General features: G+C 45.1%; 1 protein-coding gene across 5 annotated transcripts in view; it reads right to left on the bottom strand.

Moving 5' to 3' along the window:
• Positions 1-27,186, bottom strand: part of LOC135550981 (rho GTPase-activating protein 26-like) — a 157,700-nt gene that overhangs the window by 1,620 nt on the left and 128,894 nt on the right. For 2 of the 5 annotated variants that reach the window (XM_064982311.1, XM_064982314.1), the window contains 5 exons: positions 24,334-24,481; positions 23,825-24,071; positions 7,699-7,734; positions 7,080-7,190; positions 4,788-4,879 (listed from right to left, as the gene is read on the bottom strand). In XM_064982311.1, the coding sequence (XP_064838383.1) occupies positions 4,788-4,879; positions 7,080-7,190; positions 7,699-7,734; positions 23,825-24,071; positions 24,334-24,481 (634 nt within the window). Of the gene's footprint in view, positions 1-4,787; positions 4,880-7,079; positions 7,191-7,698; positions 7,735-23,197; positions 23,339-23,824; positions 24,072-24,333; positions 24,482-27,186 lie in introns of all 5 variants that reach the window. The other 3 variants (XM_064982315.1, XM_064982312.1, XM_064982313.1) reach the window with 3 other exon arrangements.

The raw sequence follows: 27,186 nt of genomic DNA, 5'->3' as shown, positions 1-27,186 counted from the left end.
CATTGATGACCGCTAGCAGCATTGATGACCCCTAGCAGCATTGATGACCCCTAGCAGCATTGATGACCCCTAGCAGCATTGATGACAGCTAGCAGCATTGATGACCACTAGCAGCATTGATGACCCCTAGCAGCATTGATGACCCCTAGCAGCATTGATTACCCCTAGCAGCATTGATGACCCCTAGCAGCATTGATGACCCCTAGCAGCATTGATGACCGCTAGCAGCATTGATGACCCCTAGCAGCATTGATGACGGCTAGCAGCATTGATGACGGCTAGCAGCATTGATGACCCCTAGCAGCAATGATTCCCCAAGCCACAATGAAAACATGAAGCGCCATTACAGTCTGGCTCTAGATACAATTTACATAAGGGGTCATTGCAATTACATACATTATTGTAAATGTATCAGTCCATAGGTTATTCAGAGTTGACAGGCTATTCAGAGAGTTGACAGGTTATTCAGAGAGTTGACAGGTTATTCAGAGAGTTGACAGGTTACTCAGAGAGTTGACAGGTTATTCAGAGAGTTGACAGGTTACTCAGAGAGTTGACAGGTTATTCAGAGAGTTGACAGGTTATTCAGAGAGTTGACAGGTTATTCAGAGAGTTGACAGGTTATTCAGAGAGTTGACAGGTTACTCAGAGAGTTGACAGGTTATTCAGAGTTGACAGGCTATTCAGAGAGTTGACAGGTTATTCAGAGAGTTGACAGGTTACTCAGAGAGTTGACAGGTTATTCAGAGAGTTGACAGGTTATTCAGAGAGTTGACAGGTTATTCAGAGAGTTGACAGGTTATTCAGAGAGTTGACAGGCTATTCAGAGAGTTGACAGGTTATTCAGAGAGTTGACAGGTTATTCAGAGAGTTGACAGGCTATTCAGAGAGTTGACAGGTTATTCAGAGAGTTGACAGGTTACTCAGAGAGTTGACAGGTTATTCAGAGTTGACAGGCTATTCAGAGAGTTGACAGGTTATTCAGAGAGTTGACAGGTTATTCAGAGAGTTGACAGGTTACTCAGAGAGTTGACAGGTTATTCAGAGAGTTGACAGGTTACTCAGAGTTGACAGGTTACTCAGAGAGTTGACAGGTTATTCAGAGAGTTGACAGGTTATTCAGAGAGTTGACAGGTTATTCAGAGAGTTGACAGGTTATTCAGAGAGTTGACAGGTTACTCAGAGAGTTGACAGGTTACTCAGAGTTGACAGGTTATTCAGAGAGTTGACAGGTTATTCAGAGAGTTGACAGGTTATTCAGAGAGTTGACAGGTTACTCAGAGTTGACAGGTTATTCAGAGAGTTGACAGGTTATTCAGAGAGTTGACAGGTTATTCAGAGAGTTGACAGGTTATTCAGAGAGTTGACAGGTTACTCAGAGAGTTGACAGGTTATTCAGAGAGTTGACAGGTTATTCAGAGAGTTGACAGGTTATTCAGAGAGTTGACAGGTTACTCAGAGAGTTGACAGGTTATTCAGAGAGTTGACAGGTTACTCAGAGTTGACAGGTTATTCAGAGAGTTGACAGGTTACTCAGAGTTGACAGGTTATTCAGAGAGTTGACAGGTTATTCAGAGTTGACAGGTTACTCAGAGAGTTGACAGGTTACTCAGAGTTGACAGGTTATTCAGAGAGTTGACAGGTTACTCAGAGAGTTGACAGGTTATTCAGAGAGTTGACAGGCTATTCAGAGAGTTGACAGGTTATTCAGAGAGTTGACAGGTTATTCAGAGAGTTGACAGGTTATTCAGAGAGTTGACAGGTTATTCAGAGAGTTGACAGGTTATTCAGAGAGTTGAAAGGTTATTCAGAGAGTTGACAGGTTATTCAGAGAGTTGAGAAGAGAACTTCTGCACATAAATGAGTGTGAAAACTCACTTGTTCTATTCAATCCGTATTGCGGAAGTTAAGCTTTACAGCGCAATTGACATTTTAAGGCAATCAAATTTCACAGTAAACACTGCATATGTCCGTCCAATCGGAAATGACCTTTACATTTCTATCACGCAATCAGCTTTCCAGACTGAATAAAGCCCCTAGTCTTGTTTTGGTAGCTAGGAACTGTAGCTGGGAAAGCTTAGGGAAACATTTCCTAGAGCACTATGGACCCAAGTGTGTTCCTCCAATGACATCCTATCCCATACAGAGTGCGCAACTTTTCACCAGGGCCCTATTCCCTATATAGTGCACTACTTTTGACCAGGGCCCTATTCCCTATATAGTGCACTACTTTTGACCAGGGCCCTATTCCCTATATAGCTCACTAATTTTGACCAGGGCCCTATTCCCTATATAGCTCACTAATTTTGACCAGGGCCCTATTCCCTATATAGCTCACTAATTTTGACCAGGGCCCTATTCCCTATATAGCTCACTAATTTTGACCAGGGCCCTATTCCCTATATAGTGCACTACTTTTGACCAGGGCCCTATTCCCTATATAGTGCACTACTTTTGACCAGGGCCCTATTCCCTATATAGCTCACTAATTTTGACCAGGGCCCTATTCCCTATATAGTGCTCACTAATTTTGACCAGGGCCCTATTCCCTATATAGTGCACTACTTTTGACCAGGGCCCTATTCCCTATATAGCTCACTAATTTTGACCAGGGCCCTATTCCCTATATAGCTCACTAATTTTGACCAGGGCCCTATTCCCTATATAGCTCACTAATTTTGACCAGGGCCCTATTCCCTATATAGCTCACTAATTTTGACCAGGGCCCTATTCCCTATATAGTGCTACTAATTTTGACCAGGGCCCTATTCCCTATATAGCTCACTAATTTTGACCAGGGCCCTATTCCCTATATAGCTCACTAATTTTGACCAGGGCCCTATTCCCTATATAGTGCACTACTTTTGACCAGGGCCCTATTCCCTATATAGTGCACTACTTTTGACCAGGGCCCTATTCCCTATATAGGTCACTACTTTAGACCAGGGCCCTATTCCCTATATAGTGCACTACTTTTGACCAGGGCCCTATTCCCTATATAGCTCACTAATTTTGACCAGGGCCCTATTCCCTATATAGTGCACTACTTTTGACCAGGGCCCTATTCCCTATATAGTGCACTACTTTTGACCAGGGCCCTATTCCCTATATAGTGCACTACTTTAGACCAGGGCCCTATTCCCTATATAGTGCACTACTTTTGACCAGGGCCCTATTCCCTATATAGTGCACTACTTTTGACCAGGGCCCTATTCCCTATATAGTGCACTACTTTTGACCAGGGCCCTATTCCCTATATAGTGCACTACTTTAGACCAGGACCCTATTCCCTATATAGTGCACTACTTTTGACCAGGGCCCTATTCCCTATATAGTGCACTACTTTTGACCAGGGCCCTATTCCCTATATAGTGCACTACTTTTGACCAGGGCCCTATTCCCTATATAGTGCACTACTTTTGACCAGGGCCCTATTCCCTATATAGTGCACTACTTTTGACCAGGGCCCTATTCCCTATATAGTGCACTACTTTAGACCAGGGCCCTATTCCCTATATAGCTACACTACTTTTGACCAGGGCCCTATTCCCTATATAGTGCGCTACTTTTGACCAGGGCCCTATTCCCTATATAGTGCACTACTTTTGACCAGGGCCCTATTCCCTATATAGTGCACTACTTTAGACCAGGGCCCTATTCCCTATATAGTGCACTACTTTTGACCAGGGCCCTATTCCCTATATAGTGCACTACTTTTGACCAGGGCCCTATTCCCTATATAGTGCACTACTTTTGACCAGGGCCCTATTCCCTATATAGTGCACTACTTTAGACCAGGGCCCTATTCCCTATATAGTGCACTACTTTTGACCAGGGCCCTATTCCCTATATAGTACACTACTTTTGACCAGGGCCCTATTCCCTATATAGTGCACTACTTTAGACCAGGGCCCTATTCCCTATATAGTGCACTACTTTAGACCAGGGCCCTATTCCCTATATAGTGCACTACTTTTGACCAGGGCCCTATTCCCTATATAGTGCACTACTTTAGACCAGGACCTCATACAATAATTGTTCTTCTTTCTTCCTGTACCTGAGCAACCTGGGTGGCTGTGTGGCTGATTCCCACGCTGCTAATCTCTGCTTTTCCCAGATCATCAGACCCTGGACCCAACCAGACATGCACTATAACCCTTCTGCTTCTAAGACAGGCTACACTGGGTTTGGACTTTCACACAGTGTATTTCATAAAAACTTAATAACAGTTTTAATCTATAACCCAACTCGCTCAAATGGCTGCTCTGCCTACAGTAAATGTCACCCTGATTCGTGAAGCATTACAGCGTTACAGATTCCGGGATAGAAATGTAGTTTCCGATTGAGCGGACATATGCAGCGTTTACTGTGAATGCAGTCTCTGATAAAGGTAGAAAATTGGCTTTACATTTCAAACACACTGTAAAACTGAACTTCCTCAATGCGGATTGAATAGAGCCCTTAGTTATCATTTGAAACAATATGAAAGTGGTTTTCATTAGGACAGAGAAAAACGGCTTAAAGTAACAAAATGTGGAAAAAGTCAAGAGGTCTGAATACTTTCTGAATGCACTGTATTGTTTTATAATAATAATAGGTCTACCATCCCACATTTTCCCACCCTCTGCACGGTATCCGAGAGGATTTGACAGGTGCAACCAACCTCACCATATTGTTTATACCAAGCAAATCCATTCAGATATTCACAAATGCACAGGGCGTAGGGTTTAGGGGTCCATTTGGGATTGGGGCACGGTTATTTAAGAGTCACAGTGGTCCATACTCACCATTTTCAAAGGTGGTCCCTGCGATGAATGAAAGCTCAGAGTGGTGCTCGGCTTTGCAGGCGTAGAGGGCCCTAGCCTGCCTGCCCGGGACGCTACAGAGGGGGAGGGAAAATAACATGTTATAATCCAACTCACTCGGATACCACATTGGGCACTTTGAGTGTCCCACCACTCCTAACTGTCGGGAGCAACGACAGGTGAAGCTCCAACTGTACCAGAGTGTCTTATAACATCGTCGCTCCCATATGGAAAGTCTTGTGTGCCTATAATTCACTTTTCCCTAATAGTCATCAACTGTATAAATACATTTATATAATTTGACAAGGAAGTTTATATTTTTATTCTTTATTTAACTAGGCAAGTCAGTTAACAACAAATTCTTATTTACAATGACAGCCTCGGAACAGTGGGTTAACTGCCTTGTTCAGGGGCAGAACAACAGATTTGAACTAGCAACCTTTCAGTCACTGGCCCAACACTCTAACCACTAGGCTACCTGCCACCCAAGGTAGCCATCTTGCTTTACAAGAAGTGTGTCCTTGTAAAAAAGCAAAACCTGTCTAGACAGACAAGGTATTTATACTCTGAATATCTGTCTATACATCCTGACTGTCTAGACCTATTTTTACACAGCTCCTCAAAAAAGGCCCATGGTTATTCTGAACCTGTCTAGACCAGACTCAATGTATTTATATTATGGAGTATATCTGTCTAGACCTGACTCAATGTATTTATAATCTGGAGTATATCTGTCTAGACCTGACTCAATGTATTTATAATCTGGAGTATATATGTCTAGATCTGACTCAAGGTATTTATAATCTGGAGTATATCTGTCTAGACCTGACTCAAGGTATTTATATTATGGAGTATATCTGTCTAGACCTGACTCAAGGTATTTATATTATGGAGTATATCTGTCTAGATCTGACTCAAGGTATTTATAATCTGGAGTATATCTGTCTAGACCTGACTCAAGGTATTTATAATCTGGAGTATATCTGTCTAGATCTGACTCAAGGTATTTATAATCTGGAGTATATCTGTCTAGACCTGACTCAAGGTATTTATAATCTGGAGTATATCTGTCTAGATCTGACTCAAGGTATTTATAATCTGGAGTATATCTGTCTAGACCTGACTCAAGGTATTTATAATCTGGAGTATATCTGTCTAGACCTGACTCAAGGTATTTATAATCTGGAGTATATCTGTCTAGACCTGACTCAAGGTATTTATAATCTGGAGTATATCTGTCTAGACCTGACTCAAGGTATTTATAATCTGGAGTATATCTGTCTAGACCTGACTCAAGGTATTTATAATCTGGAGTATATCTGTCTAGACCTGACTCAAGGTATTTATAATCTGGAGTATATCTGTCTAGACCTGACTCAAGGTATTTATAATCTGGAGTATATCTGTCTAGACCTGACTCAAGGTATTTATAATCTGGAGTATATCTGTCTAGACCTGACTCAAGGTATATAATCTGGAGTCTAGACCTGACTCTGTCTAGACCTGACTCAAGGTATTTATAATCTGGAGTATATCTGTCTAGACCTGACTCAATGTATTTATATTATGGAGTATATCTGTCTAGACCTGACTCAAGGTATTTATAATCTGGAGTATATCTGTCTAGATCTGACTCAAGGTATTTATATTATGGAGTATATCTGTCTAGACCTGACTCAAGGTATTTATATTATGGAGTATATCTGTCTAGACCTGACTCAAGGTATTTATAATCTGGAGTATATCTGTCTAGACCAGACTCAAGGTATTTATATTATGGAGTATATCTGTCTAGACCTGACTCAAGGTATTTATATTATGGAGTATATCTGTCTAGACCTGACTCAAGGTATTTATATTATGGAGTATATCTGAATTACCTGGTTACATGCATAACCATTTTTGGAAGACTGATAGACTGGCTGTATCCTGAATCAACCAAAGATGAGCCCGTGATCCACCTTACTTATAACTTTTCACACGACTGAGCCAAGCTGAGCAGAGCTGTACTGCGCTGGCCTGGTTACACATCTGCCGTTGTTTCTGGGAAGGAATAAATTAACCTGAGCTAGTATAGTGCAATTCAAATTGGCGTGATAGTGTGAACAGGGTAAGCCTCTCAGGGTGATCAGGAACTATCTGTCAGTGATCATACACGGTGGTGGGGGTAGGGCAGAGGGGGTGCAGCAGTGAGGCGGAGCTAAGCTCCAGAATTGGCATCGTGAGTAGAAGGTGCAACCGAAGATGGCGTGTTGGGAGGACGTGGTGACAGACCTGATGGGGGAGGAGTCACTGGAGGAGGAGGAGGCTGGCTGGGGGCTGGAGGGTGCGGAGAACATCGGCCAGGAGGGGGACCGTGGTGAGGTGGGGCTGGGTGAGGCTGGGCTGAGAGACACACATACACAACACCCACTGTGACTAGACTGTCAGCGACTACATGGAGTAGCTATACTATATCCAGTATCTAGTGAGACAACCCGTACAGGTTGCATACAGGCATCAGCTGGAACTAAGCATCAGCTGGAACTAAGCATCAACTAGAACTAAGCATCAGCTGGAACTACGCATCAGCTGGAACTAAGCATCAGCTGGAACTAAGTATCAGCTGGAACTTGGTTGTTCTTTGTTTCAGACGCAAGTAAACAATGGTAATTCCCATTAGACTAGAGTTGTCATAGTTTGATGACATCTGCGATATAATATATCTGATTGTGAAGAAAGATCAGGGTGCATTTTAATTATAGCTCAGTACGTATTGAGTTGGAACTGGTAAGAACGCTAGGTGATTTGTTATTGTGATGGCACAGGCACATCTTGACTGAATTATCTTGTTATTTGTGATAGATTCGTGTCATTGGTTAGTGACGAAAGGGTGTGAAGAACACGTCCATACCTCGTTGGGATACTGGTGCGGCTCTTTGGGTTCAGCCTGGAATCACAATGGAGCAGTGAGTTAGTCATGCTGCTTCACATTACACTGTAGTGAAGAGGTTATTAATGAGGCATGCTGATGACTACAGTATATTTAATCATGCATAGGGTCACTGTGCCGCTATGTGCAGTTGCTTTTAGAAACAGCCATTCGGGACAACAGTGCAATCCATGAATAATCCTTTCCACATAGCTAGCTCTGTCTGTTGTAACAACCTCCCACAAACTGACTGACCCAATCTGCCACACATGAAATACCCCAAGGTGTTCAGATAAATATTTGGTCCTTTTTTTAAGGTTTTAAACCAATCTTATAATCTACATCAGATGCACCTCTACCTTTGTTTGTCTACCATTTTTAATTCAAAGCAAATGCATCTTGTTCTTTCAACACCGCGGCATATATCTCTGCAATTCCCCTGCCTAGCAGCAAATCTCTGCTCGTCCTCCCAGAGCGGCACGCTTCGCCTGAGCTGGCTTAATGAAACTGATCCCATGTTTTTTTCACATCGTCCATCAATCTTGACAACATCATTCAATTACAGTGCGCCAGGCCCAGAGAGCTTTATCAGATGGGGTATCAACACTGCCAGACTAAATAAAGATGACCGTATTACGCCTAGTCTGCTACCCCCCTAGGTTACTAAACAGCCTGTAGGACAAATGTAACGCAGGATATTACTGGTCAGGGCAGGGGGCCTGGTTGCATTAATGGAGAGAACACAGGCAGGGCAAGTGAAATGTCAACACAGTTCTCCTGCAACAGCGTAATAAAATTAAGATCCTACATCTATAGTGTTTTCCACTACGTCTCCAAGAATTCCACTTTGTAAGAAGGAAAGTCACCTTAGCAGCATTATGAGTAAATCATAAAGCTTGTAATAACTGTATTACTCTGTCATCTGTCTGTTTATGATGTCTGAATGGCTCTTAGCATATTATTGGTGCGTTTTTCAACCTTTGGAAATACTTAATGTGCCTGAGAATTCTAATTCCATCTGGTTTGTGTTCTTGTCTGCAAAGGGTCAGCTGAATTTAGTACCTCTCTCATTAGAACAATTGGCTACAGATCCGTCACTAATCCATAACTGTCATATTGCTGTCCATGTCTTGTTTTTATGACCTGCTCCCTTCACTAACCAAGGTTCTAGAATCCTGACCTGAGACAATTATACAGTTCTGCCAGAGTCCCCAGAAGTGGATTAACCGGTCCAAGGCTACTTTCTTCTATTTACAATTCTTGAGGGAGATCAGCTCTACTGAGAGAGAGGAGAGAGAGACAGAGAGAGAGAGAGACAGCTCTACTGAGAGAGAGGAGAGAGAGACAGAGAGAGAGAGAGACAGCTCTACTGAGAGAGAGGAGAGAGAGACAGAGAGAGAGACAGCTCTACTGAGAGAGAGGAGAGAGAGAGAGACAGAGAGAGAGAGACAGAGAGACTCTACTGAGAGAGATGAGAGAGAGAGACAGAGAGATAGCTCTACTGAGAGAGAGAGACAGAGAGAGAGACAGAAACACAGCTCTACTGAGAGAGAGGAGAGAGAGACAGAGAGAGAGAGAGAGAGAGACAGCTCTACTGAGAGAGATGAGAGAGAGAGACAGAGAGAGCTCTACTGAGAGAGAGGAGAGAGAGAGAGAGAAAGAGAGACAGAGACAGCTCTACTGAGAGAGAGGAGAGAGAGAGAGAGACAGAGAGAGAGAGAGACAGCTCTACTGAGAGAGAGGAGAGAGAGACAGAGAGAGAGAGACAGAGAGACAGCTCTACTGAGAGAGATGAGAGAGAGAGACAGAGAGATAGCTCTACTGAGAGAGAGGAGAGAGAGAGAGACAGAGAGAGAGAGACAGAGACAGCTCTACTGAGAGAGAGGAGAGAGAGAGACAGAGAGCGAGACAGAAACACAGCTCTACTGAGAGAGAGGAGAGAGAGACAGAGAGAGAGAGAGACAGAGAGACAGCTCTACTGAGAGAGATGAGAGAGAGAGAGAGACAGAGAGATAGCTCTACTGAGAGAGAGGAGAGAGAGAGAGACAGCTCTACTGAGAGAGAGGAGAGAGAGAGAGACAGAGAGAGAGAGAGACATCTCTACTGAGAGAGAGGAGAGAGAGAGACAGAGAGAGACAGAGAGAGAGAGAAAGAGAGAGAGCTCTACTGAGAGAGAGGTGAGAGACAGATCTACTGAGAGAGAGAGACAGAGAGAGACAGCTCTACTGAGAGAGAGAGACAGACAGAGACTTCTACTGAGAGAGAGGAGAGAGAGAGAGTTAGAGAGAGAGGTCACGATCAGATGAGCTCCTGCATTTTTCAGCATTTTCTTTAAAAAAGATAGATTAGGAGTTAGATCAACTTGGATTTTTTGTCAGGAACACATACTGGATTCTACCCTCTACAACATAACCACCACTTCAAATCAAAACTTAAAACCTACAACCTGATTTTGGACGGAATTATGGAATCACCTGGAAGGTTCACAACTACCAAGATTTATTTCTCTATACAGCAAATTCTCTGGAAAACAACAGAAACCTGAAACCCCCACTCTCACACTCTGCCAATGGCATGTACCAGATGCTCACCCCATCCAACCTGGAACGGAGTGAGTAATGCTTAGTCTGAAACTATATTTTAAAAGCCAAAAGCCAAGAAGAAAAATACACAACATTACTTTATAAGGACTGAATTCTAACATAATTCTGCCAAGCTTGATACAGCTTCAACTAGCACTGACGTGTCAAGTGAGAGGTGTCAAAGCCCATTAGCCCAACAATGGCAGGAGAGTCACACAGTCTACCCCAACCAAATGGAGAGGCCTTAGAGGCTCCCTCCCGCTGTTCAGAGGTAATTAAAATACAGTACCCTTTGCATGTAAAGAATGATAAGTCAAGAAAAGATTACAAAACGAAGCTCCTTATGGAAAATCAAGAGATACTTTTTGCTGACTATTACAAAAATGGGAACATCAGCAACCTTATATTCCACACAAACCATCCCCTGGCATGGCACAGTGCTATAATAGCACACTACCCCTTTGTTATGAGAGGGGGGTTAACGAGGGGTGGAAACTCAGAATACTTGATAACGAGGACTCTGAGTCAAGTAATATAAATATCTATAAGTCCGGAACAGTAATTGTACAAAGTAACCCCAAACAGTTTCAGCTGGACTTTCACCTAATCAAAGAATTAGCCCAGCAGGAGAAGCTCTCCCTTGATAAAGATACCCCCACACCGAGTGGGTCAGACCAGACCTCTTCACTATGTAACCCCACAGACGAGCAACCCCCAGCGGAGAGTCAACCTCCCAGCACAGATTACCACTCCCTCATTGAAATGAAGGACAAATTCAACCAGCTGGAGATAAGGCAGGTGGAGCTGGAACAGCAGGTGATTACACTTCAGTCAGCACAGACCCAGACAACAGCCCAGCACAACAACAGCCCCTTAACCAGACCAGGAGAGCTGGAGGTGGACAGAGACATATCTGCACTTTGGACAGTGGTGAGACAAATACAACAGGAGAAAGAGGAGCAGAACAGAGCACTAGAGGAGAGTATCAGACTGCTGGTGGAGGAGAGGTTGAGGGGGATGGAGAAGAGGGTGAGGGGGATGGAGGAGAGGTTGAGGGGGACAGCGTGTGACAGAGAACAACCCACTAGAGAGGTGGCCACCCCCACAGAGAAGCCAGCAGAACAGCCCACCTCAGCACCCAACAAAAGTCTCGACACCACAGCAGAACAGTCCACACCAGACCCTGACCATAGAGTCGACATCACAGCAGAACAGACAAATGAAGAACCCCAAGCCCAGCGGCTCTCACCCCCTCTGAGCACCCCCCCTGTCAGCCACCCTGATAACCTTCTGACAACCCCCCCACACCCACTGAGGACAAACACAAGACACAGATTGTACTACTTATGGACTCAAATGGGAAATATATAGAAGAAAAAAAACTTTTTCCCAAACACAGTGTGTCTAAACTCTGGTGTCCAAACACCCAGAGCGCCATAGACCTTCTGTCTGAGGCCAAACTAGGCTCACCCAGCCACATAATAATACACACATGCACAAACGACCTGAGGGCACAGCAGGAAAGAGTGGCCACAGCACTGAAGGGAGTGATTGAAAAGGCTTCTTCTACTTTCCCCAACGCACAAGTGGTTATCTCCACCCTGCTACCACGAAAAGACTTCCACCCTGCCACAATACAGCGGGTAAACGCAAGTATTTCCTGTGACTGTGCCTCAAAACCAAGCGTTTTCCTGGCCCACCACTCCACCCTGGACTTGAACAGCCTCTATGACCAGGTCCACCTCTACAAGGCAGCAGTGCCCATCTTTGCCCGAACTCTAAAGGACATCGCTCTCAAACATATCCCCAACACTTCACACAGGAGCAACAGATCAATAGACACCCCACCAGCGAGACACCCTCCCAGACCTGCAGGACCCCCCCCCCCCCCCCCCCCCTGGACCTACACATAGAGGACCCACGCCAAGAGGAATTACATCCAGACCACCGCACACCCGGACACATCCACACCCCTACCCCAACCAATCAACACCCCCCACGTCAACCATGCCCACACCCCATTTAGACCCCCTCAGATCAGACCTATGCCACTCCTGCCCACCCCATGCACCCCACCCCGCAAAGAGGGCCTTAACATGGAAGCCACACATACGCCCAGGTAGTGAGCGGGCAAACAGTCCCAACCCCCACTCTCACACTCGCCCAAGCCAATGGCATGTACCAGATGCTCAGCAGGCTCTGCTCACACTTACTGTCCTGAGGCCAAACCACGACCAACAACATTGGACACTTTATGGAACAAAAAGCCTTTACTATTTCATCCTGGAATATCCAAGGCCTGAGGTCATCTGCCTTTGGCCTGAAGAGCAGAAACCCGGAATTCACCAAAGAAATCGGTAATACAGACATTGTCATCCTGCAAGAAACCTGGTATAGAGGAGACAGACCCACTGGATGCCCTCTAGGTTACAGAGAGCTGGTAGTCCCATCTACCAAACTACCAGGTGTGAAACAGGGAAGGGACTCAGGGGGTATGCTAATTTGGTATAGAGCAGACCTAACTCACTCCATTAAATTAATCAAAACAGGAACATTCTACATTTGGCTAGAAATTCAAAAGGAAATTATCCTAACAGAGAAAAATGTCCTCCTGTGTGCTACCTATATCCCCCCACTAGAATCCCCATATTTTAATGAAGACAGCTTCTCCATCCTGGAGGGGGAAATCAATCATTTCCAGGCCCAGGGACATGTACTAGTCTGTGGCGACCTAAATGCCAGAACCAGACAAGAACCTGACACCCTCAGCACACAGGGGGACAAACACCTGCCTGGAGGTGACAGCATTCCCTCCCCCGTATGGCCGCCTAGGCACAACTATGACAACATAACCAACAAAAACGGATCACAACTCCTGCAGCTCTGTCACACGCTGGGTATGTACATAGTCAATGGTAGGCTTCGAGGGGACTCCTATGGTAGGTACACCTGTAGCTCATCTCTTGGCAGTAGTACTGTAGACTACTTTATCACTGACCTCAACCCAGAGTCTCTCAGAGCGTTCACAGTCAGCCCACTGACACCCCTATCAGACCACAGCAAAATCACAGTCTACCTAAACAGAGCAATACTCAATCATGAGGCATCAAAGCCAAAGGAACTGAGTAACATTAAGAAATGCTATAGATGGAAGGAATGCAGTTTGGAAACCTACCAAAAAACAATTACGCAACAACAAATTCAAACCCTTTTAGACAATTTCCTGGGTAAAACGTTCCACTGTAATAGTGAAGGTGTAAACTTGGCAGTAGAAAATCTTAACAGTATATTTGACCTCTCAGCTTCCCTATCAAATCTAAAAATCTCAAATAGAAAACCGAAGAAAATTAACAACAATGACAAATGGTTTGATGAAGAATGCAAAAATCTAAGAAAAGAAATTGAGAAACCTGTCCAACCAAAAACATAGAGACCCGGAAAACCTGAGTCTACGCCTTCACTATGGTGAATCACTAAAACAATACAGAAATACACTACGGAAAAAGAAGGAACAGCATGTCAGAAATCAGCTCAATGTAATTGAAGAATCCATAGACTCTAACCACTTCTGGGAAAATTGGAAAACACTAAACAAACAACAGCACGAAGAATTATCTATCCAAAATGGAGATGTATGGGTAAACCACTTCTCCAAACTTTTTGGCTCTATAACAAAGAATAAAGAGCAAAAACATATACATGATCAAAAACAGATCTTAGAATCAACTATTAAAGACTACCAGAACCCACTGGATTCTCCAATTACATTGAATGAGTTACAGGACAAAATAAAAACCCTTCAACCCAAAAAGGCCTGTGGTGTTGATGGTATCCTCAATGAAATGATCAAATATACAGACAACAAATTCCAATTGGCTATACTAAAACTCTTTAACATCATCATTGGCTCTGGCATCTTCCCCAATATTTGGAACCAAGGACTGATCACCCCAATCCACAAAAATGGAGACAAATTCGACCCCAATAACTACCGTGGAATATGCATCAACAGTAACCTTGGGAAAATCCTCTGCATTATCATTAACAGCAGACTCGTACACTTCCTCAATGAAAACAATGTACTGAGCAAATGTCAAATTGGCTTTTTACCAAATTACCGTATAACAGACCATGTATTCACCCTGCACACCCTAATTGACAACCAAACAAACCAAAACAAAGGCAATGTCTTCTCATGCTTTGTTGATTTCAAAAAGCCTTCGACTCAATTTGGCATGAGGGTCTGCTATACAAACTGATGGAAAGTGGTGTTGGGGGTAAAACATACGACATCATAAAATCCATGTACACAAACAACAAGTGTGCAGTTAAAATAGGCAAAAAACACACATATTTCTTCACACAGGGTCGTGGGGTTAGACAGGGATGCAGCTTAAGCCCCACCCTCTTCAACATATATATCAACGAACTGGCGCGGGCACTAGAAAAGTCTGCAGCACCCGGCCTCACCCTACTAGAATCTGAAGTCAAATGTCTGCTGTTTGCTGATGATCTGGTGCTTCTGTCACCAACCAAGGAGGGCCTACAGCAGCACCTAGATCTTATGCACAGATTCTGTCAGACCTGGGCCCTGACAGTAAATCTCAGTAAGACCAAAATAATGGTGTTCCAAAAAAGGTCCAGTCACCAGGACCACAAATACAAATTCCATCTAGACACTGTTGCCCTAGAGTACACAAAAAACTATACATACCTTGGCCTAAACATCAGCGCCACAGGTAACTTCCACAAAGCTGTGAACGATCTGAGAGACAAGGCAAGAAGGGCATTCTATGCCATCAAAAGGAACATAAATCTCAACATACCAATTAGGATTTGGCTAAAAATACTTGAATCAGTCATAGAGCCCATTGCCCTTTATGGTTGTGAGGTCTGGGGTCCGCTCACCAACCAAGACTTCACAAAATGGGACAAACACCAAATTGAGGCTCTGCACGCAGAATTCTGCAAAAATATCCTCCGTGTACAACGTAGAACACCAAATAATGCATGCAGAGCAGAATTAGGCCGATACCCACTAATTATCAAAATCCAGAAAAGAGCTGTTAAATTCTAAAAGGAAGCGATTCCCAAACCTTCCACAACAAAGCCATCACCTACAGAGAGATGAACCTGGAGAAGAGTCCCCTAAGGAAGCTGGTCCTGGGGCTCTGTTCACAAACACACCCCACAGAGCCCCATGACAGCAGCACAATTAGACCCAACAAAATCATGAGAAAACAAAAAGATAATTACTTGACACATTGGAAAGAATTAACAAAAAAACAGAGCAAACTAGAATGCTATTTGGCCCTACACAGAGAGTACACAGCGGCAGAATACCTGACCATTGTGACTGACCCAAAATTAAGGAAAGCTTTGACTATGTACAGACTCAGCGAGCATAGCCTTGCTATTGAGAAAGGCCGCCGTAGGCAGACATGGCTCTCAAGAGAAGACAGGCTATGTGCTCACTGCGCACAAAATGAGGTGGAAACTGAGCTGCACTTCCTAACCTCCTGCCCAATGTATGACCATATTAGAGAGACATATTTCCCTCAGATTACACAGATCCACAAAGAATTCGAAAACAAATCCAATTTTGAAAAACTCCCATATCTAATGGGTGAAATTCCACAGTGTGCCATCAGAGCAGCAAGATTTGTGACCTGTTGCCACGAGAAAAGGGCAACCAGTGAAGAACACGCACCACTGTAAATACAACCCATATCTATGCTTATTTATTTTATCCTGTGTCCTTAACCATTTGTACATTGTAAAAACACTGTATATATATATATATATATATATATATATAATATGACATTTGTCATGTCTTTATTGTTTTGAAACTTCTGTATGTGTGATGTCTACTGTTAATTTTTATTGTTTATTTCACTTTATATATTATCTACCTTACTTGCTTTGGCAATGTTAACACATGTTACCCATGCCAATAAAGCCCCTTGAATTGAATTGAATTGAATTGAGAGAGAGACAGCTCTACTGAGAGGAGAGAGAGACAGAGAGAGAGACAGCTCTACTGAGAGGAGAGAGAGACGGAGAGAGAGAGAGACAGCTCTACTGAGAGAGAGGAGAGAGAGACAGAGAGAGAGAGAGAGACAGCTCTACTGAGAGAGAGGAGAGAGAGACAGAGAGAGAGAGACAGCTCTACTGAGAGAGAGGAGAGAGAGACAGAGAGAGAGACAGCTCTACTGAGAGAGAGGAGAGAGAGACAGAGAGAGAGGAGAGAGACAGGTCTACTGAGAGAGAGGAGAGAGAGACAGAGAGAGAGAAAGAAAGATAAAGAGAGGGATGGAGAGAGTGTTAGCTCCTCGAGAGACTGTAGTCGCGGCAGAACTTGCTTCGACTGGCCCTGGTGAGTGATGCCTCTTTGTACAACTGGCTGGCTAGGAGAAATGGAAATATTTTGATGACACGTTTTCAAGAACATTTTTGAGGTCTGAGTCACCAGGGATTCTAGTCTTGTGTGTTTTTCTCAGTTGTAATTCAGCCCTGTGCTCCACCGCCCCTTCTAATAAAACAGAATAGGAAGAAACAATAACAGCTGAGATCCCCAGAGGAAAAGACTGACCCTGCCATGGGGTCATTGTTGAGGCCAAGCAAAGGACCTGTAAGTTCCGACTTAACCAAAACCAACAGATGGAACTTTGAAGGGTTTTGTGTTAAATCATAATTTCAACATCTGATAAAACTACAAAGACAGACAAGACCGAAACGAAACTCAAGGTGCATTAGTAGAAGTCGTATTACTCTCAGAGGTGGTTTCTCATGGCGTGAAATTATGTCTCTTTAACGATGTTTCCACTGAGGTCAGGGGTCAAGGTCTTCCTAGAACTTGTAAGTGGTACCAGAGTTACTATTATGAGCTGTGATACTGTTAAACAGCTTATCAGACATACACTGATTGTACAAAACATTAAGAACACCTTCCTAATATTGAGTTGCACCCCACCCCTTTTGCCCTCAGAGCAGACTCAATTAGTTGGGGCATGGACTCTACAAGGTGTCAAAGGCATTCCACATGGATGCTGGCCCATGTTGACTATAATGCTTCTGACAGTTGTGTCAAGTTGGCTGGATGTCCTTTGGGTGGTGGACTATTCTTGATACACACAGGAAACTGGGTGAAAAACCAAGCAGCGTTGCTTGTCACAAACCGCTGCGCCAAGCACCTACAATCATACCCTGTCTTGCCCATTCACCCTCGGAATCGCACACATACACAATCAATGTCTCAATTGTCTCAAGGCTTAATAATCCTTCTTTGACCTGTCCTCCCCTTCATCTACACTGATTGAAGTGGATTTGTTAACTAATTACATCAAGAAGGGATCATAGCTTTCACCTGGATTCACCTGTCAGTCTATCCCATGGAAAGAGCAGGTGTTCCAGATGTTTTGTTCACTCAGTGTAAAGGTGTGTCACGACTCCCGCCGAAGGTGTCTCCCCCGCCTGTTCGAAGGTGTCTCCCCCGCCTGTTCGAAGGTGTCTCCCCCGCCTGCTCGAAGGTGTCTCCCCCCGCCTGTTCGAAGGTGTCTCCCGCCTGTTCAAAGGTGTCTCCCCGCCTGTTCAAGGTGTCTCCCCCGCCTGTTCGAAGGTCTCCCCCGCCTATCTCCCCCCGCCTGTTTGAACGTGTCTCCCCCACCTGTTCGAAGGTGTCTCCCCCGCCTGTTCGAAGGTGTCTCCCCCGCCTGTTGTAAGGTGTCTCCCCCGCCTGTTCGAACTGTCTCCCCCGCCTGTTCGAAGGTGTCTCCCCCGCCTGTTCGAAGGTGTCTCCCCCGCCTGTTCGAAGGTGTCTCCCCCGCCTGTTCGAAGGTGTCTCCCCCGCCTGTTCGAAGGTGTCTCCCCCGCCTGTTCGAAGGTGTCTCCCCCGCCTGTTCGAAGGTGTCTCCCCCGCCTGTTCGAAGGTGTCTCCCCCCCTGCCTGCCTTCGAAGGTGTCTCCCCCGCCTGTTCGAAGGTGTCTCCCCGCCTGTTCGAAGGTGTCTCCCCGCCTGTTCGAAGGTGTCTCCCCCGCCTGTTCGAAGGTGTCTCCCCCCCTGTTCGAAGGTGTCTCCCCCACCTGTTCGATCCCCCACCTGTCTCCCCCCCACCTCCCCGCCTGTTGAAGGTGTCTCCCCCGCCTGTTCGAAGGTGTTCCCGAAGGTGTCTCCCCCGCCTGTTCGAAGGTGTCTCCCCACCTGTTCGAAGGTGTCTCCCCCCTGTTCGAAGGTGTCTCCCCCGCCTGTTCGAAGGTGTCTCCCCCCGCCTGTTCGAAGGTGTCTCCCCGCCTGTCTGTTCGAAGGTGTCTCCCCCGCCTGTTCGAAGGTGTCTCCCCCGCCTGTTCGAAGGTGTCTCCCCCCTGCGAAGGTGTCTCCCCCGCCTGTTCGAAGGTGTCTCCCCCGCCTGTTCGAAGGTGTCTCCCCCGCCTGTGTCTCCCCCGCCTGTTCGGGTGTCTCCCCGCCTGTTCGAAGGTGTCTCCCGCCTGTTCGAAGGTGTCTCCCCGCCTGTTCGAAGGTGTCTCCCCCGCCTGTTCGAAGGTGTCTCCCCCGCCTGTTCGAAGGTGTCTCCCCCGGCGGTGTCTCCCCCGCCTGTTCGAAGGTGTCTCCCCGCCTGTTCGAAGGTGTCTCCCCCGCCTGTTCGAAGGTGTCTCCCCGCCTGTTCGAAGGTGTCTCCCCCGCCTGTTCCTCCCCCTGTTCACCTGTTGTTCGAAGGTGTCTCCCCCACCTGCCTGCCTATCGAAGGTGTCTCCCCCGCCTGTTCGAAGGTGTCTCCCCCGCCTGTTCGAAGGTGTCTCCCCTGCCTATTCGAAGGTGTCTCTCCCGCCTGTTCGAAGGTGTCTCCCCCGCCTGTTCGGGCGGCGCTCGTCGTCGCCGGTCTACTAGCCGCCACCGATCCCTTTATCCTTTTCCTTTTGTCTTATTGGTTGCACCTGTTCCCTGTTTCGTTTATTGATTTATGTCTATTTACGCCTGTTAGGTCCGCCTAGGTTTGTGCGGGATTGTTACTCTGTTGGTTGTGGATGTGTTTGCGTGTTTGTTTTCTCTGAACTGTTTGGTCCTGTGTTTGGGCTGGTCTGTTTTATGCGCCCTGTATTTTGGCGTGACCGTTTTGTGCCGGAGAATGAATATTACGATTTACCGAACCCTCTGCTCTCTGCACCAGTAGGCTAGCATTGGGGTGGCAAGTAGCCTAGTGGTTAGAGCTTTGGGCCATTAACTGAAAGGTTGCTAGATTAAATCCCCAAGCTGACAAGTTAAAAATCTGTCATTGTAAATAAGAATATGTTGCCTAATAAAAAAATGTAATGAAACCAAGTCACTGTACAGGCTAGCAAATGAATGAAACCAAGTCTCTGTACAGGCTAGCAATGAATGAAACAAAGTCACTGTACAGGCTAGCATTGAATGAAACAAAGTCTCTGTACAGGCTAGCAATGAATGAAACCAAGTCACTGTACAGGCTAGCAATGAATGAAACCAAGTCACTGTACAGGCAGGCAATGAATGAAACCAAGTCTCTGTACAGGCTAGCATTGAATGAAACCAAGTCACTGTACAGGCTAGCATTGAATGAAACCAAGTCTCTGTACAGGCTAGCATTGAATGAAACCAAGTCTCTGTACAGGCTAACATTGAATGAAACCAAGTCACTGTACAGGCTAGCATTGAATGAAACCAAGTCTCTGTACAGGCTAGCATTGAATGAAACCAAGTCTCTGTACAGGCTAGCATTGAATGAAACCAAGTCTCTGTACAGGCTAACAATGAATGAAACCAAGTCACTGTATGTACAGGCTAGCATTGCATGAAACCAAGTCTCTGTACAGGCTAACAATGAATGAAACAAAGTCACTGTACAGGCTAGCATTGAATGAAACAAAGTCTCTGTACAGGCTAGCATTGAATGAAACCAAGTCTCTGTACAGGCTAACAATGAATGAAACCAAGTCACTGTCTCTCGGTAGAGCATGGCTAACAATGAATGAAACTGGGACCACCCATATGTAAAGGTGGCCGCATTGCATGAAACCAAGTCTCTGTACAGGCTAACAATGAATGAAACCAAGTCTCTGTACAGGCTAACAATGAATGAAACAAAGTCACTGTACAGGCTAGCATTGAATGAAACAAAGTCTCTGTACAGGCTTGATGAAACAAAGTTGTACAGGTTAACATTGAATGAAACCAAGTCACTGTACAGGCTAGCATTGAATGAAACAAAGTCTCTGTACAGGCTAGCATTGAATGAAACAAAGTCTCTGTACAGGCTAGCATTGAATGAAACAAAGTCTCTGTACAGGCTAGCATTGAATGAAACAAAGTCTCTGTACAGGCTAGCATTGAATGAAACCAAGTCTCTGTACAGGCTAACAATGAATGAAACCAAGTCACTGTATGTACAGGCTAGCATTGCATGAAACCAAGTCTCTGTACAGGCTAACAATGAATGAAACAAAGTCACTGTACAGGCTAGCATTGAATGAAACAAAGTCTCTGTACAGGCTAGCATTGAATGAAACCAAGTCTCTGTACAGGCTAGCATTGAATGAAACCAAGTCTCTGTACAGGCTAGCATTGAATGAAACCAAGTCTCTGTACAGGCTAGCATTGAATGAAACCAAGTCTCTGTACAGGCTAACATTGAATGAAACCAAGTCTCTGTACAGGCTAACATTGAATGAAACCAAGTCCTGTACAAGCTAGCATTGAATGAAACAAAGTCTCTGGTTTACACTGTATTGGAGAGGAAATCTTGCTTTTAACTAGCATTTTGATTAAAAGAAAACTCCTAAAAGGGTCGTTTGCGGTGGCATTTGGGCATGGTATTTTGAACCAGTTGAACAAGGTTCCAGTTGTTATGTGAGAGCCAGAAGGTCTCCCCTGCTTCCCCCTGAGAGTTCTGCTCTCCCTCGCTCCACAACACCTTTCAGATAATCAGCACGGGGTGTTAAAGAAACACTTGTAATATGAGTCAGTTTTCTGCTGTAAAAAAGCCGCAACACTGTTAAAACCTGACCTTCAATTAATAAAACATAATTGGTCCTTGATAAGCCCATTGATGATTTAGTTTCATGGCCTTCCACTGCATGCCAGTACTGAGTGGATGAACTCTTGGTTTACCAAGCCACTGTATTTGCTTTCTGAGAGGAAATCTTGCTTTTAACCTATTTTTTAAAGCTAAATAACTGGTTCTTGTCAAACCATCAAATTGATGAGTCAATTGTGATAAAAAAAAACTTTACTTAACTAGGCAAGTCAGTTAAGAGCACATTTTTTATTTTCAATGACAGCCTAGGAACAGTGGGTTAACTGAACAACAGATTTGTACCTTGTCAGCTCGGGGGTTTGAACTTGCAACCTTCCGGTTACTAGTCCAACGCTCTAACCACTAAGCTACCCTGCCATCCCAATGTTCCATGTTATGAATGTGCCATGTTGTGAATGCACCATGTTGTCGTTAAAACTACGATCCATTATGACCCATTATCAAAACCTGTTCAGGATTGCTGCTAGCCTCAGCGGAGAAACATACTGACAACACAATGTGTCTCTCTCCATCTCTTGTCCTACATTTTATATTGGAGGGAATTAAGTGTGTTCCAAAAGGCCATCAGATTGTGGCTCAAAATCAATTTCTTATTCAATCTGCTGTATCCACTTCCTGTTCTGAGAGGGAGAGGGGGTTAATGGGGAGAGAGAGTGGGAGAAAGAGAGAGAGAAAGGGATAGAGAGAGCAAGGGAGGGACAGAGAAAGAGAGGGGGAGAGGGAGAAAAAGAGAGGGAGGAAGTGAGAGAGAGAGAGGGGGAGAGAATGAGAGACAGAGAGAGAGAAGTGGAGGGAGAACAGGAGAGGGAGGAAGAGAGACAGAGAGAGAGAGGAAGGAGAGAGAGGGAGAAAGAGATAGAGAGAGTGATAGAGAGAAAGAGCGAGAGAGAGAAGGAGGGAGAGAGAGAGAAAGGGATAGAGAGAGAGCAAGGGAGGGAGGGAGGGACAGAGAGAGAGGGGGAGAGGGAGAGAGAATGAGAGAGAGAGAGTGATAGAGAGAAAGAGCGAGAGAGAAGGAGGGAGAGAGAGAGAGGATCACACTGCAAATGGACCCATTCTCCTCAGTGCCAACACCTCCAAACATGACCTTAAGGGAAAGAAAATACATGAGAACAGAGCTCTGAAGATGAGACACAATCAGTGGGAGAGCAGGCGCGAAAGAAGGAGTATGAGAGAGACAGAATTGAGTATAGCCAATCTTCTGTGGTTTTGGAGAGACATCTCACTTCTCCCAGTGAGTTAAATTACTTTTGTCAACCTTCAAGAGATTTCACAAGGTAAGATCATTTTCCATCAGAGATGTCTTCTATCAACACTTGGGGGAGTATTATGTCAACGCAGAGAAAGAGTCAGAGAGGAGGGGGAGGAAAGAAACAGAGAGGAGGGTGAAGAAAGAGACAGATAGGAGGGTGAAGAAATAGACAGAGAGGAGGGGGAGGAAAGAAACAGAGAGGAGGGTGAAGAAAGAGACAGATAGGAGGGTGAAGAAATAGACAGAGAGGAGGGGGAGGAAAGAAACAGAGAGGAGGGTGAAGAAAGAGACAGATAGGAGGGTGAAGAAATAGACAGAGAGGGGGGTGAAGAAATAGACAGAGAGGGGAGTGAAGAAATAGACAGAGAGGACGGTGAAGAAATAGAGAGGAGGGTGAAGAAAGAGACAGAGAGGAGGGTGAAGAAAGAGACAGAGAGGAGGGTGAAGAAAGAGACAGAGAGGAGGGTGAAGAAAGAGACAGAGGAGGGTGAAGAAAGAGACAGAGAGGAGGGTGAAGAAATAGACAGAGAGGAGGGTGAAGAAAGAGACAGAGAGGAGGGTGAAGAAAGAGACAGAGAGGAGGGTGAAGAAAGAGACAGAGAGGAGGGTGAAGAAAGAGAGGAGGGTGAAGAAATAGACAGAGAGGAGGGTGAAGAAAGAGAGGAGGGTGAAGAAAGAGAGGAGGGTGAAGAAAGAGAGGAGGGTGAAGAAAGAGACAGAGAGGAGGTTGAAGAAAGAGACAGAGAGGAGGGTGAAGAAAGAGACAGAGAGGGTGAAGAAAGAGACAGAGAGGAGGGTGAAGAAAGAGACAGAGAGGGTGAAGAAAGAGACAGAGAGGAGGGTGAAGAAAGAGACAGAGAGGAGGGTGAAGAAAGAGACAGAGAGGAGGTTGAAGAAAGAGACAGAGTGGAGGGTGAAGAAAGAGACAGAGAGGAGGGTGAAGAAAGAGACAGAGGAGGGTGAAGAAAGAGACAGAGGAGGGTGAAGAAAGAGACAGAGAGGAGGGTGAAGAAAGAGACAGAGAGGAGGGTGAAGAAAGAGACAGAGAGGAGGGTGAAGAAAGAGACAGAGAGAAGCGTGAAGAAAGAGAGGAGGGTGAAGAAAGAGACAGAAAGGAGGGTGAAGAAAGAGAGGAGGGTGAAGAAAGAGACAAAGAGTACGGTGAAGAAAGAGTGTGCGTGCGTGCAAACGCGTTTGCAGGCTTGCTTATGTATGTGTACTCACAGTGAGTTTGGGCGGCTCTGTAAGTTCTGCCTGGCAGTCAGGCCCCTGTCCTGGTCCCTGTCAGTGCTGGTCAGGCTGTTGCGTGGGGTCCAGCTGTGGCCGTGGCTGCCACTGCTGTTATGGTTGACCGCTGCTGAGGAGGAGGTGGGGTAGGCTGAAGGGTTGTTGTGGGGAGCCTTGGCCTGGGCTGGCTGCGGCTGCTGGAGCTCTGGAGTAGAGTTCACTACCACACTGTTCCTCTCCTCCACTACATAACAGCAGTAAGAAGATGTATATGTTACACTAACCACTTGAGTTGGTGAGGAGGATATTTAATATTGGTGATCAATGTGTCAGCTGCTGACTCAAATGCTCTCAATATATACATTTTTTTACATTTGAAAAAGGAGAAGAAAGTCATTTAAATTAAGAAGGATGAACAAATCTCAGGCAATTTGAATGTCTCCTGTCCTGACTGACACTGAACATTAGGAAGGGTGTGTGGGATGAAGAGAGACTGTTGGGCCCACCTTTCTGGGAGTGTGTGGGTGTGTGGAAGAGGGTGAGCGGTCTCTCGCTGCAGGACGGGGCCTTGCTCTCCGTGCTCCTCCTCCGCGGCTGCAGGTTGAGCTGTAGGTTGGCCGGGCCACCTCCCGGAACTGGCATGTCATTGAATATCTGCACACACAGCACTGGCATAATCAACCTTCCCATACTGTACACTGACTACAGGTACCCACCCATGGCTAAATTAACTGACTCACACAATTATACATTTAGTTTGACAATGAAATTGTAGGGCCTGTGTGAGAAAGAGGAAATGGTATTACAACTTACAGATTCACTACATGGCCTAAAGTATATGGGCACCTGCTTGTCGAACATCTCATTCAAAAATCATGGGCATTAATATGGAGTTGGTCCCCCCTTTGCTGCTATAACAGCCTCCACTCTTCTGGGAAGGCTTTCCACTAGTAGATGTTGGAACATTGCTGTGGGGACTTGCTTCCATTCAGCCACAAGAGCATTAGTGAGGTCGGCACTGATGTTGGGCGATTCGGCCCGGCTCGCAGTCGGCGGTCCAACTCATCCCAAAGGTGTTCGATGGGGTTGAGGTCAGGGCTCTGTGCAGGCCAGGAAAGTTCTGTCATGACGTTGGCCTGGGGGTAGGTTTATTACAGTCATAAATACCTCTTCCCCCCTTTTTCCTCTCTCTACCCTACTGATGTTACATTTGCAAAACCCCTTGGTTAACATAGAGATTCTGGGAACATCAGAAGGTGGGGGGAAATTAACTATATTCTGGTAATCCGACCAATTGAACATATGCGGTGGTACTTAATGAATATGATGTCAGTTCGGTTGTCATCTGAGACATTCTCTTCAATGATATGACATAAACTCTACAGTGGAAAGTCTAGACATCAGAGTTATCGGATTCACATGGAATTGTTGTTCAATTTAAATGTTTGAATATGGAATTATTCGTGATGGGATGAAATGTGATTTCAGCTTCTAAAATGTGAGAATTGGGTTTAAATAAGGTTAGGGCTCTGCTCAATCAGTGGAACTCTTATTCACTACAGAAGTGATACCTCCTAGTCGTTGGGTTAGCAACAGCAGCTGCAAACGAGGGTTAGGAAGGAACAGACAGAGTATCCCGTCTATCACAAAACGACATTACTACAACGTATCCAATTGACCACCAGAGACACTCTTCAAAGGACAAAAGACTTGGTTTGGCAACATGGCCTTCCATCTACCACCAACCTACTGAAGCGCAACTCAGAGTAAAACGCCCGCTAGGGACGTTTTCCTTTATGACGTCATTTGTAATCAAGTTATGATTTAAATATGTGTATGTGTAATTCTGTGTGATTAGTTAGGTATTTAGTAAATAAATAATTAAACCCAATGTATTGCTGATTCAACTTGTTAGCCAGGGTTCATGCAGATAACCAAGAATTTACTACTTTCAGATGAGACTGAATTAAGGTGAAGATTAATATCGACTGCTATTGATGTAAAATATTACTAGGTCTTTAAGAGTTTATTCAGAAGATAACAGCTCTATAAATATTATTTTGTGGTGCTCTCTAGTTAATTACATTTACATGATTAGCTCAATCAGGTAATATTAATTACGGAGAAATTATTTTATAGAATAGCATAGTCATATCACTTAATCCGGCATAGCCAAAGACACGACAGTTCTTTCACACCGATCTCGACAAATCATTTCTGTATGGACCTCACTTTGTGCAAGGGGGCATTGTCATACTGAAACGAGAAAAAAGGGCCTTCCCAAAACTGTTGCCACATTGGAAGCACAGATTCATCTAGAATGTCATTGTATGCCGTAGTGCTAAGACTTCCCTTCACTGGACGTAAGGGGCCTAGCCCGAACCATGAAAAACAGCCCCAGAGCATTATTCCTTCTCCTCCAACAAACTTTGCAGTTAGCACTATTCATTTGGGCAGGTACCATTCTCCTGGCTCATCCAAACCCAGATTCGTCCGTCAAACTGCCAGATGGTGAAGCGTGATTCATCACTCCAGAGAACGTGTTTCCACTGCTCCAGTGTCCAACGGCGGCGAGCTTTACACCACTCCAGTCGAAGCTTGGCATTGCGCATGGTGATCTTAGGCTTGTGTGCAGCTGCTCGGCCATGGAAACACATTTCATGAAGCTCCCGGCAAACAGTTATTGTGCTGATGTTTCTTCCAGAGGCAGTTTGGAACTCGGTAGTGAGTGTTGCATCCGAGGACAGACAATTTATGCGCGCAACGCGCATCAGCACTCGGCGGTCCCGTTCTGTGAGCTTGTGTGGCCTACCACTTCACGGCTGAGCCGTTGTTGCTCCTAGACGTTTCCACTTCACAATAACAGCACTTACAGTGGTCCCGGGGAAGCTGCTAGCAGGGCAGAAATTTGACTAACTGACACTATATATACAGAAGTATGTGGACACACCTTCAAATTAGTGGATTCGGCTACTTCAGCCACACCCGTTGCTGACAGGTGTATACAATTGAGCACACAGCCAAACTCCATAGACAAACATTGGCAGTAGAATGGCCTTACTGAAGAGCTCAGTGACTTTCAACGTGGCACCATCATAGGAAGTCCATGATTTTGGAATGAGATGTTCGATGGGTCGATGTCCATAACCTTTTGGGGATGTAGTGTATGACGGTGCCACGTTGAAAGTCACTGAGCTCTTCAGTAACGGAGAGATTGTCCACATACTTAATACCATGCCATTCTCATAATGCTTCAGTTATTCAGAAATGTTATCAGCATTATGACAATGATGCTTATTTTCCCAACACTGTGTTCTCCATTCCTCTGACAACATGTCTCTCATTCCATTCAGATAATT

This window comes from Oncorhynchus masou, chromosome 12, assembly GCF_036934945.1.
Source record: "Oncorhynchus masou masou isolate Uvic2021 chromosome 12, UVic_Omas_1.1, whole genome shotgun sequence".
NCBI classification, from domain to species: Eukaryota; Metazoa; Chordata; class Actinopteri; order Salmoniformes; family Salmonidae; genus Oncorhynchus; species Oncorhynchus masou.
This window is presented reverse-complemented; position numbering and strand designations above follow the sequence as displayed.